Below are 18,235 nucleotides of genomic sequence, written 5' to 3'. Positions count from 1 at the left end.
GTGCTATAATCCGTGAATTTTTGCCGAAATTTTTCATGAACGTCCGTTAAGACCTTAGTATGGAGCTAGTTGGTCCCGAGGAGCAAACAAACACATTTTTAAGTTCAATCGAGCCCCAAAGCAGGTGAAACAAGATTCTATCGATTTTCGTGTGTTAATCCATGAATTTTTGGTGGTTCACGATTCTGACTTATTTTTGGCTGAATTTTTTTATGAACGTTCGTTAAGACCTGAGTAATGGAGTCACTTGATCCCGAGGGGCAAACAAGCACATTTTCAAGTTCATTCGAGCCCTAAAGTAAAAAAACAGATTTTACTAATCTCCGTGAGCTATCATCCATGAATTTTTGGTGATTGGAGATTTCGACTGAAATTTTTTATGGACGTCTATTAAGATCTTAGTGATGAAGCCAGTTGGTTCCGAGGGGCAAACATGTGCATTTTCAAGTCAAAACGACCCCCAAAGCAGGTAAATTAAAAATAGATAATTACAACTCTATTTTTATTACTCCCTATGTCCATTTTTATTTGTCATGTTGCGCTTTTCGAAATTCAATTTGATTAATTTCCAAAGTTAAATTAGATACGTTAATTCAATATTTTAAATATTCAAAAATTATAGAAAAAAATACTATATACTGTAATTTTATAGTTTGACTTTAAAAATAGAAAAATATGATAATTATTAGTGGACGGAGGGAGCAATATTGCTGTAGTATCTGCATTTAAATATACTTTTAAATAGATATTAGAATTTTGCTTATTATGCATTTCTATAATTCTATATGTATTGTTCCCTTATCTACTTGGAGCTAAAGAGAGAGTAACAAAGAATGGCAGTTCACTACTATTGTTCGTTAATGTTCACTTGCCCTTCACCGAAATCGTTGTCTAACAAAACCCCATTTCTGGGTTTTTCCATGGCAGCGCCGTCGTCATTAACCTTTTCCGGGAACAATCGGACCGCTCAAATTCGGTGCCAAGACAAAGCTGCATATATTCCTCTTGACCAGCGATGGATGTTTGAAGAATCTGAAATCGATGGCCCTGTAAACTTCTTTTTATTTGTTTTACTGATTAAAAATGGCAACTTTAGGTTATATCGAATTTTGGGGAAAAAATATTTTGATTGATTTATATGGAAATAACTAGATTTTTCTTTGTTTGTGTGTAAGGACATTTGGAATGAGACATGGTATCCCAAGGCTGCTGACCATGTGAACACTGATAAACCATGGTATATTATTGATGCCAGTGATAAAATTCTTGGAAGAATGGCATCAACTATAGCCATACATATGAGAGGGAAGAATTTGGCTACATACACTCCAAGTGTTGATATGGGTGCATTTGTCATAGTGGTAAGTGTTTTTCTCTAAGTTAATTAACCATGTCAGCAAACAGATGGGAATTTGGTCTCCTAACCTCCCTTAATGAGCTAGTTTTTGGGATTGAGTTAGTTCAAGTAATCATATTTTAACATGGTATACGAGTCAGACCCATTTAGAAGTGTTCACGTTTCAGTTGAGATCTGGGTGTGTGGGTGTGTTAAGATATCGATGTCGATATCCCACACCGATAGAGGGATGGGAATTTGATCTCCTTATATGGACTTGGACAAACACCCCTCATGAATTAATTTTTGGGGGTTGAGTTAGGCGATCCAGGTGTCATATCTTAACATCCTACTCTTTACTTTTTCAATTATAGCTTTAATATCCTCAATACTTAAAGAATGTTGGACCATGTTATGTAGTCTTAGATAGAAGATCATTGAAAGATAAAAATGGATCTGAACCTTGCTGCAGACGCAGGCCTGGTATTGGTATTTAAGCTGACAACTGTAGAGACGCGATCCGTTATCCACTAAGTTTTGATTATTTTTTATGAGTGGTCATTTTGAACGAATACCTGTTGCTAGTACGGTCAGTTTTTATTTCGCATCTCATGACATCGAGTTCCCTGAGGCATGGTTCTTTATTCATCTTCGATGAAATCTTTTATGTTGCATAAGAAACATACAAGTGAACTTTACTTCCTATTATCACTTAGCTAGGCTGACATTTGAAAGACTTGTGTTTGTTCAACTTAGATGAAATCCTTTGTGTGCATAGGGACCTGCTGCTGCTTACTGTCTGATCACTCCTCGTTGTATCACTTAACTAAGGTTTACACATTAGGCATGTGTCAATGCCATATTAGTTGGGTACATAAGAAAATTAGATTGTTTGACCCTACATCTGGACGCGTAAGATGAGCATTATATAACTTTGACACTTTCCAGCTCTCTTTAACAGTAAATCATTTTCTGTTTTTACTTGAACACCAAAAAAAGGTTAATGCTGAGAAGGTTGTTGTATCTGGGAAGAAGAGGAGCCAAAAACTTTATAGGAGGCACTCCGGCAGACCAGGTGGGATGACAGTAGAGACTTTTGATCAACTGCAACAGAGAATTCCAGAAAGAATCATTGAGCATGCTGTCCGTGGCATGCTTCCCAAAGGGAGGGTCAGTATGCTTTACTATTTGTATTGTGCTGAGTTTTCTTTATGTTGATTAACCTAAAGAAGATGTTTGGCAATTTACATATAATGTTGGGGACCAAGTATCACTTATCAGTTATTAGGGACTCCATTAATAATATCTCTCATCTCCCGTTAGCAATAGCATCCATGGAACTTAAATTACAATATACTTGTGTGTGTGTGTGTAGTAGTATTTATCTCTATACACACATATAAACCAAATGATTTTAGATCCTAGATACACTTGTGCATAAAAGAGTATTACTTCTTCGAATGGAGGGTTGTATGGGTTAACACATGCCTTACCCTTAATCCTGCATCATTTCTGTATGGCTTACACTATAATGAAATTGACAAGGTCATTTTATTGGATCTCAGAATTGGTGGTGATTGCACTTGTTTTGTCTTGAATTAGTGATTACAATCAGTAGAAAAAAGATAGATTTCTGCATTTTTTTACATTTTATATACTCCACTCCACATTCTAAAGTGTCTGTTTATGCAGCTTGGTAGACAACTATTTACACATCTTAAGGTGTATAAAGGTCCTGAACATCCTCACGAGGCACAGAAACCTGTTGAATTGCCCATTAGAGACAAGAGGATACAGAAGCAGCGGTGAACTCCAAGTGATTCCACATCTCATTTTTCGCTGTTTATATTCCTATAAGTTGTCTGTTTAACTTCATATTGTGCCTGGGGTTCCTGCTTTTCTTCTGTAGAGGTTTTCCATTACAAATTTATTTGCCTACACCTTTTCTAAGCCATTGATGTCCTTTAGGTTTCAGTTCTAATGAATATTTCTGCACTCCCTTCGTTCCGTTTCCTTGTGTTTGAGGTTTTATAAGTTATTCAATTTGGCATTCTAAGTTCCATGCGGACACTGTATGGTGAGAGCTAGCATTTGAATTGTGTTTTTTCTGGAAAAGAAAAAGTTCAACAATGAAATGTTGAAGATTCAAAAAACATCTGTTTTCAATTGAATTTTTATTTTTTTTTCACAATCAGCTTAAACTTAGTTCACTTTCACTAACTGACACAGACTTGCAAGTTAAAAAACCATTATTTTTATAAATGAAACCAGAAATAAATGCTTTGAATTTTATTGATACAACTGCAGCGATATGTTTGCCCAGATGAGTGACCATACAACACCAAAACTTTTATGTAAACTTCAAAACTGATTGATTAAAATTTGTTCATTTTGCTTGGTAGTGAAGTTGAGGCCTCCGTTAATCTGTGGTCATCAAACCCGATTCTTAACATACCTCATATATTTGGCAGAAGAGTTGAAGGATCAGAAGGAACATCAGCACTTGCCTGCCAAAAAAAAAAAACTCCAGTAAACCTCCAATGAATATAGTCTCCAAGTGTTAAGGACTCAATAGCAGATCAAAATTGTGAAATAAACTACTTATCATAAAAAAGCAATGAATCCTCTGGTGGGTTGTCAAGGCTCAGGCACTAATGGGTCTTTTGGTCCTAGTATAAAATTTAGAATTACATTTATCCATGTTTGGTCAGTGTTCTTGGCTGATACGATATAAATCTATCACATATGCAATGTGGAATTATAATCCCAGGGACGTCCTTGGTCCAAACCAAGCGACCCCTCCTGCAAGTGATATGAATCACTATCCGATATGTTTGTACCACCGTATTCTTGCTAGTACATGGAACTCTTGCACTTGCCCCATGGCACCAGAAGCCAGGGAAAATAATCTTCTTGGAATTAATGTCCAGAAAAAGAAATCTTAAAAATAGAACTTAAGCATAAAATAGTTAACCAAAAGAGGCCAGAGGAAGTTTTAGCGGGAGATCAATGCAGCTATGAAAATTGTTTAGTGTTGCCTACTAACTGAAACACATAAACATGTCTGAATGTTGCCTGTTTTACTTCAAAAAAGGAGTCAACTTTTCTTTTCTTTTCCTTTCCAGATAAGCTTGGAATTGTCTCTCATTTTCTAAAGTAGCATTTCCAAAAGTGAGAGAAGAACTTCCATGCAACAATCTGGGTAATTTGCTGGGCAACCATAAGCAACCTTGTTACCCAGGTTTTTTCCACTTTTGGTGTAACGAAATCGTGTCATACCTCGAGATATCTTGTTATCAACATTTTGGTGCTGAAATTGAAGCCTTCAACTGATTCTCCTTTCTTACGAGATGCATGAAGTTGCTTTCTAACTTGAGTCGCTAGAGACTGCAGAGGACATAAATAAACAAGGTACTCAGTATTATATTAGTATTATAGAATGTTCAATTACTCAATTTAAGGCATTTTCTTAGAAGTACCTTTCCTAGCTCCACACCCCACTGATCAAAAGAATTGATACCCCATACGAAGCCTTGGACTGCAACTCTGTGCTCGTAGATGGCCAGTAACTGAAAGAAAGGAAAGATGATAGCGTTAAGATGAGATTAGGGATCACAAGAAGAGGAATGTGTCTTTACACGAGGATAATTGTCACTACTTGCAGCATGCCACAAAAATGAAGACAAAGGTCAAGATGAAAGATATTATCTTGAGAAAACACCAAAATCAAACAGGAATCTCCTTTAATCAAGCATGACAAAGAAATGTCTGAGAAAATATAACGACCATCTCTCACCATCCTACAGGCAATACTACTACTTGCAAACACTGTGTCAAGTTCATCAACTGTCAAATTATAATTAAAGGTGGTCTAAAATATAGCTCTTCTTTCACAGACTAATTTGGTAGTACTAGTATAATTATTCCACACTTTTAGCATCTTCTCCAACTGCAAAGAACTACGGCAGAGATCTCAGGATAAAGGAGATGCATAATCCCAACATCAGGGATCTATGAGTTAGTTTTCTAACAGAAATGTGGCTCTGAATTTTACTTGCAATAAGCTATCTCTCCCTCTGCATCTTTATTTATATATATTTCTATAGGAGCAAATTAGAAAGGCATGTGTCCTAACATCGGACTTTATACCAGCTACGGGACATATACTATCAAGTCATTTATTGACGGTAAAGAAGCAAAAGAAGAGATTGGAGAAATGTACATAGACTAGCTTCACATGGAACTTTTAAAGAGATTAAAATCACTGAGTACAAGATTCAACTGGTCATTGTTAGTAGCAATTTATTAGCTTTTCAGTTAATTAATTTTATCTGGTAATTTTATTGAAGAAATTTATTTGGCAAAATGTAATATCAATCGACCTCAAAGGAATCACTTCATTGTCTCTTTCAAAAGCAGTAAGTTATTCCTTCTCACACTTTACCCCTAAGCTCTACCACTCAAAAATAAATAAATGGGCACCCCATTGCACTAAGCTTGCATCAGTGACAAACAGAATTCATTGAAAATCATTGATGCAGTTAATAGAAAGGTAGCAGTGAGTTTCACAAGGTCACTTATACAATGGTACACACGTAGGACATACTGTGTCACTCAAAACTCAGAAACACTTGTAGAATACTTTAAAATCTAATATCTCATACCTGTCCAATATTGTAAGCAGACAATGATGGAAGTAGTATACTTAGAGAAGGTCGATTTCCAGAAAATGTCTGCAAGATATTGTAGGAGTTTGAGAATTGACCTCTAAGTATAGCAGAATATCATCAGATAAGGAAGGAATTACCTTATGAGAAACAAGATGCTCAGGAATATTCTCCTTTTGCAACTGCTCTGGTGTCTGTGAAGAAAGTTGATACTGATAATCAATTGAATGAGATATATTTCCTAATTTTAACTAAACAGGTATGTGGTGGCCGGTGGGTATATTGTAAAAAATAGAAAAAGTGTCTCACCTTCCCATAAGCAAGGGCATCTGGCTGCGCAAAGAAGTTCGACATGAGCTCATCATGGTTATTCACCACTTCATCTGAAAATGAGTAGCCCAAAATTAGATAAAAAATGGAATAAGCAGCAGACTGTAACCTAGGTGTCAACATTTTATTTTGTCTTAATCCGTAAAATGGGAATGGGAGACCATGATATTAGGCTAGAAAAGTCGCGTGTTAGCTGCCTTTTGCCTTAAAATTGAATACTTTAATTGTGTTTCAGCTAAAATCTGAGCATTACATAATTAATACGTGTGTTGTCTTGTGTAGGACTTGTTCCCCAGTGAAACTAATTTGGAGCAAAAACAGATGAACTGAAGCTTCGAAGTCTGAATAGAAGTTCTAGGAAATTAACCAAAGTCAAGCTCATGGGTCGAGAACCAAGTGTGCATGAGAAAAATTGACAAGAAAAAATAAAAGACCCAAAGTTACCCTTGAACGCCTTATGGCCCAAGGTGCCAGGGCAATTTTGGATCAGAACTGCAGAAATTATGGTCTTGGGAAATCCCTCTTGTGCAAGATCAATTTGGGCCATCTGTTGTTGAAATCAGTCTCAGGATTTTACTCTTAGCACAGCGTGCTATGCTAATTTTGGGCATATGCGGTCCTGCTTTGGTTCATTAAGGTCATTTCTACACGGTATAAATACATGGGAAACACACTTTATCAAAAAAAAAAAAAACATGGAAAGCACAACTTGGGAGGACTTTTGACCTAAGATGTAGAGAAAGGCTCCTCGCTTGGAGACATGAGGATTCGAAGAGTTGCCATCGATGATCAATTAAATATAATAGTTTGGATTGAGAAGTTGGTTGTAGTGTTTTCTAGGTTTTTATTCTTATTTGCAATGTACTTCTCTTCTACGAAGTAATTTTCTCATAAGACATAGATGGATATGGTATAATGATTATCACTTCCAGTTTTAAATTTTGTTGAATGCTTAGAACTTGTCGTGGATTTCTAAAGAAATTGTGGAGTAACGTTATTGCATGTTAATCAAAAGAGAAGTGTTTTGATGAATATCTTTTGTAACAAACGCACTTTCATAGTGTTTAAATTAGGCCATCGAAGACTCACGAGTCTAATCTTATTGCTTAATGTCACCCATGGATGAGATATCAGTAGAATGATGTTGCAAATGAGTGATTGTACCAAGGGAGTGATGTATGAAGATGTTCGACGGTTGTAGCCAGTGTTGTGTATGGCGGATTGTCAGCTCAGATTTCCTGTGGTTTTGAGTCTTGATTGTGTGGTTTCAGTCGGTTCTCCCAGTCAAGTGAAGCACCTGATGCCGATCGCGCCTCCCCAGGTTTGGGGTGTGACATCTTCACATTGCATGGTTAAGTTCATATTTAGTAATCCTTCTAAGTAATAGGAAGTACTTATAAATTATTAATCTGAACTGAAGTTAGAAAACATCCGCATGAAGTTCTCATTGAACAAATCTCATCACCTTGCAGAAGTATGCTATGGTTTCATTATTTTATCTAATGTAAATTGAGTTAATTCTAAAGAAGAATCTCTGTTAGCAATGGATGATCTAATTTCTCGTATCCAGGAACTATATGGGAAAACTATTAATGTGGCAAGGGATCAGAGGAAGAGCTATGGGATGGACAGAGGAGCTTCAATGGGCTAGTATGTATGCAAACAGTGGTAGTACAGCTGCAGATCTCTACAGGCTTTCCTTGGCATGCTGTATCTATGCTTTGTGGCATGAGAGGACTGTTCTGATCTTTCAAAATCAGAAAACTGAAATTAATATTCTGTTGAGAAGAGCGGTCCAAGAGATACATAACAGAGGTACAATATATAGTAGGCTAAAGAGGATTTTAGAGAGCTTGAAAATTACTATCCTAAGCTTGTTCTAGCTAGTATTTACATAGTACTGGTTGTATAGGATAGAAGAGGAAGTTTTGGAGCATGCAGACATGGGGTTGTCCCATTGCCTGCCAGTTTTTTTGCTTTTTAATTATCACACTTGGTGGTAACTGGTAACAAAATCTTTACTTCCCAAAAAAAATTATCGAATTCGCAAGATTCAATAATACCTAGAAGCGAACCTTGAATAAGAGTATATCCTTAGAGAATAACCTATCTCGTTGATTGCCCTAGTTCGTCCCATTGTAAATTATCATTCACTGCCCGTTTCATGAATATGTCATGAGTCTTTAACTTGTTTGATTTCCATTGCAAAGCTCGTGGTTTATAACCACCTCAGCTACAAGAATAGTTTTTTGTACCAATCCTAGTGGAAATGATAAACTTTTCTATACTATCTTTCACAACAAGGATTACTTTATATATCGCTCATCAGACCAGACGAAAAAAAAAAGATAAAAAGTAAAAGGAATTGGTACCTTTTAGGTAAATAGGCTGCTGACTCTTAACAACACCAATAAAATCACAAGGAATAACACGGCCCTGAAAATTCCAGGAAGATGGTGTTCAATATTCAAGTGAGATTTTGTAAAAAGAACTAAACATACCAAGTGTAGATACATGAGCACTTGCTTAACTAACAACAATCAGAACAAAAAATAATTCAAGGAAAAAGCATGGCATTCCAAGCAACATTTGATCTGTACCTTATCTTAAAAGAGTATAAAGCTGAAATATATAAGGTTAAGAAGAATGATAAAATGAGGTAACATCAGCAAATAGAAAACAAATAACTAATTCCACTCAAATAACACCCTGGAACCCCTTTCTTCTTTCAGTTTTCCTTTTGGGGTGGTTGTTTGAGGGGGAGGTGGTTGAGTTTTGGATCGTCCTCACTAACCATCCCTAGAACCTCCCAAATTGACATCCTTCCACCGACACATCCCAAAAGATAATTAAATGAAGAACCAAAGCACCACCTAATAACAACAAGAGTTACAATCTCCTAAACTAATTCACGTAATATATTACATAGCATGTCGAAACTATAGTGTGTGGGACAGGAATTCAAATGGAATTTTCTAATAACCTTGTAGGTCTTCTTCAGATTATATCATTTATATGCTTTCGAAGATTCTTAATGCAAACAAAAGAGCAATGCTCTTGTCTAAGAGCCGCTTTTCGCACAAAATATTTCAATGACATAATCCCAACACCTACAACAGCAAAATAACGACATAAAGCTTCTACAATTACATTTTTATTAAGTTGAACAGTATATAAGACAAAAATGTAGTCAACAAACTGGAAGTGTTAATACAATCTTGAACAAGAAGAAGTTGACACATGTTACCTGCCTAAATCAAGTACAGAATGGGCATAATTTCAGGAAAAAACATGAAGTGTTGGAACTGGAAATTTATGCTACCTGGTGAATTAATTGGTAAAAGCTGTGTTGGCCATTCGTCCCTGGTTCACCAAAGTCAATTTCACCAGTCTGATAAGGAAGAGGGACACCATCAATTGACACCCCTTTCCCATTACTCTCCATACTGACCTGAATTCAATCAATTTTTTGTAAAGGATGTAAGTATGGCATCTGGAATAACATACAAGCAAGCAAGCAAGTTAGAATAACATGCCTGTTGAATATGAGGTGCCAACTTCTCCAGTGCTTGAGAATAGGGTAATATTGCCTGAAATATCAAATGTTTAGTATGGTAATGATGAGTCAACCAGATACCCCAGATGGAAGCAGAATGATAATATACTCACTCTTGCTGGATATCCAAGGAATGAAACATTCCACACACTCAGCAAGCCTAAAAGCACCTGAAACAAGAATGTGATATTAAGAATCAAGCAATAGAGTTTAGTGATGTGATATAAGCAAATCAAACATCTGACTAGAAAAGCAGAATATAAAGTTGTTCTTAGCAGATAATGCTTGGGATTGAGGTGTAATAATCCAATAACCAAAGGTGCAAGTAATTGCAAAAGAATCTTCAAGAGTTCGAAGTATGGAGAGAATGAGGGAAATATAGAAAAATAAAGCGAAAGAGGATTCATTGCAGAGAAATAAAGAGGCAACAAAGTGTATGTATAAAATGTGTAACAGAGCCTGCAGTTAGGAAACCTTTGATCCTTATGAAACAAAAATGTAACAGAGAAAGAGGCTTAACCACAGAAGGGAAAACTTCAGATTCACTAGCTTGGTAAGAACAATCAGAATGCAAACATGCCAGACGGGACCAGGCTAGAAGTCACTGAAGTCTGAACTGTCCCAATCGTTATAACAGCTGATCATGCAATTAAAACTACAAACCGTTTGATTGCTCTGGGAAAATTAAATCCGACAACGAATCAAGGGTACAGGCTTGGCTCAATATCTGGGTACAGATGCAAACTTAATCAACAAAGCACCTCATTGGCTAAGAGTAGAATGAAGCTACCAGTCTTAAGATATGGAGAAAACACAAGTAGACAGGCTATACATCAATATAAGCACACACGTACATTTGCATCAAACAATCTGACAAAATATTTATTGTTTGTGAAGTGTGTGTTTTCACTTAGCCCCTCAGTTTGGACTTCTGAACTCTCTAAGGCAGAACGCGCCGCTCACCGATCTAATTACATCACAGGGTAACGAACTGAACATTACAGAAATATCACAGCACTACGCATAAGAGAACAGAACAATTAAGTATAAGAGAGAACATAAACATAAGTTTCTATGAGCAGGGACATACAGGTATATTTTTCTCAAATGGTGCTGAGAGGAAATGCTGATCAACACTTGAAGCTCCCTTCAGAAATCTTAACACGTAGAGAACATGTCAGAAAAAATTATTAAAGCAGTACAAGCAGAAGTAAAAGAAAAAAGGGTAGCAAAATGAAACGCCTCTAACATGCAACATGACAATTAAGGAAGCTGCTACCCTATGACAACCAATTCTTTGGAAGAACAAAACCCTTCATATATATATTGTTCTCTTGATATAGAAAGTTAATCCGCCAAACCAATAAAGTTGGCAAGCAACATCCTAATATTTAAGCTAAGAGATGGAGACACCAAACTATGCAATAGAAGAAGTGCAGCCTGCCATCACTAAGGGCCAGGGGCAAAAGGTGGCAATTTGTTTCCAGTCTTTCTTTTCACCATATACACGAGGTAATGATTATGAAATAAAAAAGACCAATCTTATGGATACAACTAATCAGCAGATATGGTTTATACTTGACCTGTCGATAGATCATGGGCAGAGTATACAATTAAAAAACCTATAACGTTTAGATGTATGTGGTCAACATCAAGGGTGCATCAGATAGTAAAATAAAATGAAGGATCAATGTGCAAAGGTAGCTGCAAATTACTTACTTCTCAACAATGGAAAAACCATATTGCAGAGAAAGAGGCAATACTCCAACTGCACTGCAGACTGCAAAACAAGGATTACAATAAATATATTTGATAAATTCCCTTATTTTTAGTTAAGTAATCATTTAATATATATTTTTTAGAAAAACAAAATTTGATAGCAAAATCTGTGTGCATCTGCCATGATACTCTTAAAAAGACTTACCACTAAATCGACCTCCTACCCAGTCCCAGAAAGCGAATGCATTATTTGGATCAATGCCAAATTGTTCTACGAGCTGTTACAAATTGATACGTTCAGTAAAAAAAATCGTGGGCTAATATATAATGTATCTTCAGTGATGAAATTCAAGATCTAGTAAAACCAGAAATCTCTGATATCCTTTATTATGAACAACAAAAAATGTATGAACAACAAAAAAGGTACCCCTCAATCCATACAACAGATGAATTCAGCAGAATAAAGTTGCCCAGTCTTTCTGCTTATAACAGATGACATGGATAATTAAAAATAAAAACAGTAGAAGGGCTGTGTTGTATACACAATCAAGATATAATAGTAACACTTGAATATGCATGATCATACTAGCCAAAGCACCACCTAAATAAAATTACACTGTCTCCCTGAATACAAAGCCCAAACGTTCAAGAAGTAGCATATTGTTTAAATTTGTAGGAGGAACAATAGATTAACAAATTACTCACTAGACAAGGGAAATTGTAAGACAAACTAGAAGAAGATGCAGCATCCTTATTCCTTTCTACAAAATGCAACCGATGAAAAAAGAAAAGACATTCTACAAAATGCACTGATTAGGGGAAAACCTTTTAGGACTTGTAATTCTAACAGTCATTAATGTTGATCTGGCGATGAAACAGGATCCATTTACATTTCGGGATAAAAATTGACCGATTTAGCTACAACCGAGCTGTTTCCAGTACTTCATCATGATTTATCTAGAGTAAAAATTTGATTTACTCTGATACCCCCTCCAATTTATACCACTCTTGGAAAGTTAATAATTGTTTAATAGAATTCCACTTCTATAAAACTTTCAGAACTTTCAAGAATTCAAAATCATTAGAATATCAAAATTTTGAAGTTGATGGGATGTGATGTGATATTTTTTAATTTTTTTTTTTTTTGATAAAGTTATTCAGATGGGATGTGATGTGATATTTTTTGTATCAAACTAACTTTTCGATCATCACATAGAATTTTCCTTGTCTACAACTAATATAATATATATGTCAAGTTATCATCTAAAACTCTATATCATGTCAAAGACTTTGCAAGTTGCAAGTCAGAAATCTTGTGATCCTTGTTTCGAACAAAGATACACTAACAAAATCAAGCTAAACTCAAAGATACTATATCCCACAAAGGCAAAAAAAAATTGAATAAGTATGATTTTACTGCAAGAAGTGGTTCAAATGACGCAAAAAAAGATGAGCAAAGGAGATAACCCACCTTAAGATTGGTACTAACTGCAACCATATGCTTTGCAACTGCCTGAGGTCTAAAAAAGTAAGAATCACCCAGAAAAGGGAGGTTCGAGTCAAACAAATATTTGTGACAACAAAACCAACACTAAACATCATAAAGAAATAAGCACCGATCCAACATCATAAATAAATAAGCACTAGTCGATGTACTTCAATAGGTGCACAAGCGACCAGTATACCAAACAATACTAAGTGATCCTTTCAATATATACTGATTGATGTAAAATTGAACTACCATATTTCATTTGCTAGGCCTTTTTTAGCTGGTGATAACAATAGCAGTAATAAGTCACGTAGCAGGTGATGGAAGCTTGGTTGGTTCATGTTTTTTTCCAAAGCTTCCTTTCCACGGGTTTATTCTAATTTCTAGGAATTGGACTGGTCAACAAAATATCAAAAGTAGTTTCTTGTCAGCTGAATTAGCTGTTTGTATAATTTTATGCATGAATATCTTTCAGGTTTAAAGATATTGCAAGGAAGAAAGCAACCAAAGAATGCATTATTTTGGGAACACATGAGCATAAGTATATCTTGCTTGTATTAGTTTCCACATTCAAGCATGTCAACTATCCCTTCCCGAGTTGGTTCCTCTAGTTTCATATCATCAATGAATTCAACAAATTCAGCCTTAGAAGTGGTGCTTCAGTTGCAGGTCCTCTTTTCTTCTCTAATGGGTATCTAACCACATTAAAATCTCCTGTCAATACCCAAAGGTCAATAAACAGACCCTAACAGCTCCCACACCTCTTGTCTCATCCTGTTGCAATTGGGAGCACACACCCAGTCATGTACTAGTGGAATTCCTGAGTTTTGGATGAGAATCTGCAACCCCCCACCCCACCCCCACCATCGCCACTTGCCTCAAACTAGGCATATCTAATACTCCTCTTCCCCATAATTACTCAACCTTATCTTCAATATTTCCTTCTCAATTTGTCTCCTGAAAACACAAAATCAGCCTTCCATTTGTGGATGAGACTGCTAATCACTCCATCCATTTGCTTATTGCTCATTTTTAATCCCCTAACATTCCATGAAATCACTTTTAATGTCATTGATTCATGTTAGTATCTCCCTTCCCCTTGCTTCTACCACCATTGCTTTTGAATTCATATCAAACACCAGCCCTTTTAATTCATTCATGCCTTTCTTCTTAATTGTGGATTGTTGTGCCTTTTCTGCCTCGTCTGCTTGCCTGCCTACTGTTATCAATATTTTTAAAAGAGGTGACACACCCCTTAAAGCAAATACCAAATTGATTGCTCAGCTTAATTATATTTTGTTGCACTTCGAGAGTGGTATCCACGTCTCTGTCGTTCCCCTCCTGAATCTCCAGTGAGTTTAGAGGTTCTATTTCCTCCACATCGATCAGCATCTGGCTCAATTATTATCATCATATGCATGTCCCTCTCCCCCCACCCCCACCCCCCTTTTTCCGATAATTTTGCATCATCCACCCTCAATGACCATCATGGCATCCTCATAATTATCTTCAAGGTCATCACTTTCTTCACTGTCTTTTGTCTCCTTCTGATCCAGATATTGTAGTTCTTCTGCTTGTCGCAACGCAGTCATCATTCAGAATTATCAGGATTTCTTTACCAAATTAAGATTCGTCCAGCAACGGAAAACTCAACAAAGAATGGACTAAAGATATATGTCAGTAAAAGGTTAAATTAATGTGCCTTCTAGAAAAAAGTTAAATTAATGTGTGACACCATAACTGATGAACCTGGGTTTCTCTTTGTGTAGCTTCATATCACCTTACAAATGTTATGGTAAAACTTCGTTTGAAACAATGTGGTAGAAAGCAACATGCCAAAATTGAATTTATCTTAATATCTTTTCGGATGGAAGCGGCAACACCAACATTCTCTTTAACCTACTGTGGGTTTTGTTAGAAACCAGGAAAGTCAAGCAGGCTAATCTAACTTCATGCACAATTGATCCAAGGTAACCACCTCAGGCTAGATAGTCAGTTTCAGACAGATACAGACTACGGTCCCGTCAATTGTACTGTCAATACTTCCCATAATAAGGCACAGAATAAAAATTAATAGTTCTGAAGTATAACATTAAATATTAACAAGTTTCTCTAGTTGTAGGAAAAAAACATTGTCACACTTACCCTAATGCAGAGGAGATCCATTCCCTCATTGTACGGGCATTTAGCATTGTCTCGGCTGTAGTAAAAGTCTTTGAGACCACCACAACTTCAGGCAAAACAAGAAGATATTATCAAGGATTAGTCTGATATATATTTACAGTTCTCTATTTATAGGAAAAGAACACCAATAAATATTAATTTACCTAGAGTTGTTTCAGGATTCAAGCCTGTTATATTTCGGGCTACATCAATTGGATCAACATTCGCGAGACTGCAACCACAAAGAAATTTAAATATAACTATTCTCACAATTCAGAAAGAGAGCGTTTTCTTTGCTCTAAACTAGAAATATTGGACTATTTAAAGAGGGACACAACATGTATGGCAATAGATGCAGGGCGGCAACAAAAATTGGTTTAAATAATTCCTTCACACTTACAATCGCAACTGGCGCCCTCTTGCACACTCACTAGCCTCCGCTTCTGTAATATGCCAGGTTTAAAAGTTTAACATTTGGCAAGTTAAAAACTAGACAACAAAGAAAGCAAAACAAATGAATAGCTTTTGTTTGGATGAGAGGGTCATAGACATACCTGTTTGAAGTGCTGTGTGTACGAACAAAGGGCCCAAGAAACTGCCACCTATACCAACAGCTACAACATCTTTCAATGCTTTTCCTGTGGCTCCAACCTATCAAGAATTGCCTCTTGATTAGAAACTTAGCAGTATTGCTTAAATTAATCTCTTTGATGATCGATATTACCCAGGAACCACTGCGAACCCTCTCAGAGAAGTCTCGGATCTTATCAAGTACATGCCAAACCTCAGGAACAACATTCTTCCCGTCACTATTTATGACTGCATCCCTTGGAGCACGCAGTGCAACATGAAGAACGGGTCTGTTTTCTGTGCTGTTTATCTACAAGAAAGATTAAATAATAATGATGGAAAACCACTCACTAGCTGACAGGATAACTAAAAAGAATCTAAATGCTGTAAGAACTAGTAATTTCTCCATAGCTATGTGAGATTCGAGTTGCTAAAATCAGATTAACTAAGGATCCTTTGTCAGTGTCCCCTAGTCATTAGAGCACACCGATATTGATGGTCAATAATTGAATTAACAAATTCCTGTTATACTGTTTGTAGACAGGAGACAACAAGTAAATCCTTTATACAGTTTAGTAACATAGAGGAAATGCAAATTTACAATACTAATACAAAGTGCTTAATGAGTTTTCTGATGAAAGGTTTTGGTTTTTTGTAGGACCAAACATACTGACAAAAAAAACGCCTTTGTGAGTTCTTTATCAAAAAAAAAAAAAGCCTTTGTGAATTAGAAGATATCCTAGTTCCTCAATTATATCTAATATATTGACAAATTATTCTAGTTCCTCAATCAACATTCAAGATGTCGACGATTCCATTTGGCATATAAGAAAAAATAAGCATACTACATTCAAAAATTCGAGCTTAATCCAGTTTATTGAAGAAGAAGGTTATCTTATCCTACTGAAACTATCACAAACTATTCTTCAATATAAATAAGATTGCACTAGGCTTACATGCTCTCCATTGAACATCCGAATAATCTTCTCCTTAACATGTGCTGCCTGCATCAAAATGCGAGGTTAACTTTCTAATTAAGCTGAAAGTGACTCATATAAAGAAAAAACAAACAAACCTCAGCTAAATTGAAGAGCTTTTTCAATGTATCAAGGGTGGCTCTTTGTCTCGAGTAATCGATCAGAATCCCATCAAACTCCCTATACATTGATTTGATTAGGTTTAAAATCAAAAATATTTCAAAAAAAAAACATTGAATTAAAGCAAATAAGTATCATACACCATCATTGATTGACATCGATCAGTGTGATTCAACAAATCACGCAAATGAGTTTTGTTAATTTCTTCAACATGAGCCTGCGATTGAAGAGAAATTTCACATTAATAACAAACTAGGAGTAATTCATATTCATAAAATTGTGAAAATTGCTTACTCGCAAATCCTTCCATGACTGAGTATCGCTAATTAAAGCAGATGAAGCCATTTCTGAATAAAATTTTACTCTTTGGAGACGATTAGGAGAAGAGTATGAATGGGAGCTGAGTTGAAACAGATAAATGTAGGGATTTAAGGCCCAAAAAGGAAAAAGTATTGGCCTCAAAATTGTGAGTATTTAGTTAAAAAAAATTAATAATAATAAATAATTATGTACTAATTTCATTTCTATTTATATGATCACTAGGTAAATTATTCGTGCTTTGCACGGGATTGTATTTATTAAATTTACATATGATCATTCGGTAAGATTTGTATTTTCGATACATACATTGATTGCAAAAACATTTTATCTTAAGGCAAAGTGTTCCTTCGAAATCTTAAAGTGCTATATTTTTTTAATTTTCATTTTTATTATACAAAATTATGAGTCATAGAGAGATTTTAAGTACAAGAATAAAGTCTAAGAAAATCTCCATAGAAATAGTTGGTCAGAAATAACGAAATTTTTTGAATTCCAAGAAGTTAAGAAGAACAACAATCAAATATTGAAGAAGAGACCAGAAAATCTCAAATCACGCTCCACGTCTATACAAGAACATAATCAACTAAATTCAAAGGAAGACATTCGGCTCCTTACTTTTGAACCTTGCCACGACCCAAATCGAGCCGCGGGTGGCACCCACACTTACCCTCCTATGTGAGCGAACCAACCAATCTAAACCCCAACATTTCAATTCAATGTAAACAGAAATTAATGCGGAAGACTTAAAACTCATTAACAAAATCAATTAAATAACTTCTAAAACTCAATACTTATTATTCCCAAAATCTGGAAGTCATCATCACAAGAACATCTATCCTCAAAATACTAAATCTAAGAGTATCTAGGAAGCTAAAATAAATAAAAAGCTATTTTATGCCGGAACTTCAAGGCATCAAGACATGAAGAAGAAGATCCAGTCCAAGCTAGAAACATTAGCTCACCCTGAAATCTGGTGTGATGAAGACT

At 35.8% G+C, this 18,235-nt stretch overlaps 2 protein-coding genes across 3 annotated transcripts; one reads left to right on the top strand and one right to left on the bottom strand.

Moving 5' to 3' along the window:
- The first annotated feature begins 740 nt into the window (after window positions 1–740).
- On the top strand, window positions 741–3,331 carry LOC101244642 (50S ribosomal protein L13, chloroplastic). Its single transcript, NM_001324045.1, has 4 exons — window positions 741–1,049; window positions 1,176–1,361; window positions 2,336–2,506; window positions 3,029–3,331. The coding sequence occupies exons 1-4, from the start codon at window positions 834–836 to the stop codon at window positions 3,143–3,145; spliced, it is 690 nt and encodes a 229-aa protein (NP_001310974.1). The 5' UTR covers window positions 741–833; the 3' UTR covers window positions 3,146–3,331.
- A 243-nt stretch (window positions 3,332–3,574) lies between these two features.
- On the bottom strand, window positions 3,575–17,429 carry GPI (glucose-6-phosphate isomerase). 2 transcript variants are annotated; one of them, XM_010315325.4, is made up of 23 exons: window positions 17,222–17,429; window positions 17,068–17,144; window positions 16,906–16,987; window positions 16,787–16,834; window positions 15,985–16,140; window positions 15,815–15,911; window positions 15,661–15,703; window positions 15,425–15,492; window positions 15,243–15,327; window positions 13,080–13,128; window positions 11,814–11,886; window positions 11,609–11,669; window positions 10,980–11,046; window positions 10,003–10,059; window positions 9,870–9,923; window positions 9,656–9,784; window positions 8,706–8,769; window positions 6,313–6,386; window positions 6,144–6,215; window positions 6,001–6,069; window positions 4,816–4,905; window positions 4,616–4,723; window positions 3,575–3,843 (listed from the first exon to the last, which is right to left on the bottom strand). In XM_010315325.4, the coding sequence occupies exons 1-23, from the start codon at window positions 17,270–17,272 to the stop codon at window positions 3,793–3,795; spliced, it is 1,725 nt and encodes a 574-aa protein (XP_010313627.1). In that variant the 5' UTR covers window positions 17,273–17,429; the 3' UTR covers window positions 3,575–3,792. The 2 variants fall into 2 exon arrangements, with proteins under 2 accessions (XP_010313627.1, NP_001265881.1); NM_001278952.1 differs by having other exon boundaries at window positions 3,594–3,843; window positions 6,144–6,197; window positions 17,222–17,332.
- Between the last annotated feature and the right edge of the window lie 806 nt (window positions 17,430–18,235).

The sequence above is a fragment of the Solanum lycopersicum genome, chromosome 12 (assembly GCF_036512215.1).
Source record: "Solanum lycopersicum chromosome 12, SLM_r2.1".
Lineage (NCBI taxonomy): Eukaryota > Viridiplantae > Streptophyta > Magnoliopsida > Solanales > Solanaceae > Solanum > Solanum lycopersicum.
This window is presented reverse-complemented; position numbering and strand designations above follow the sequence as displayed.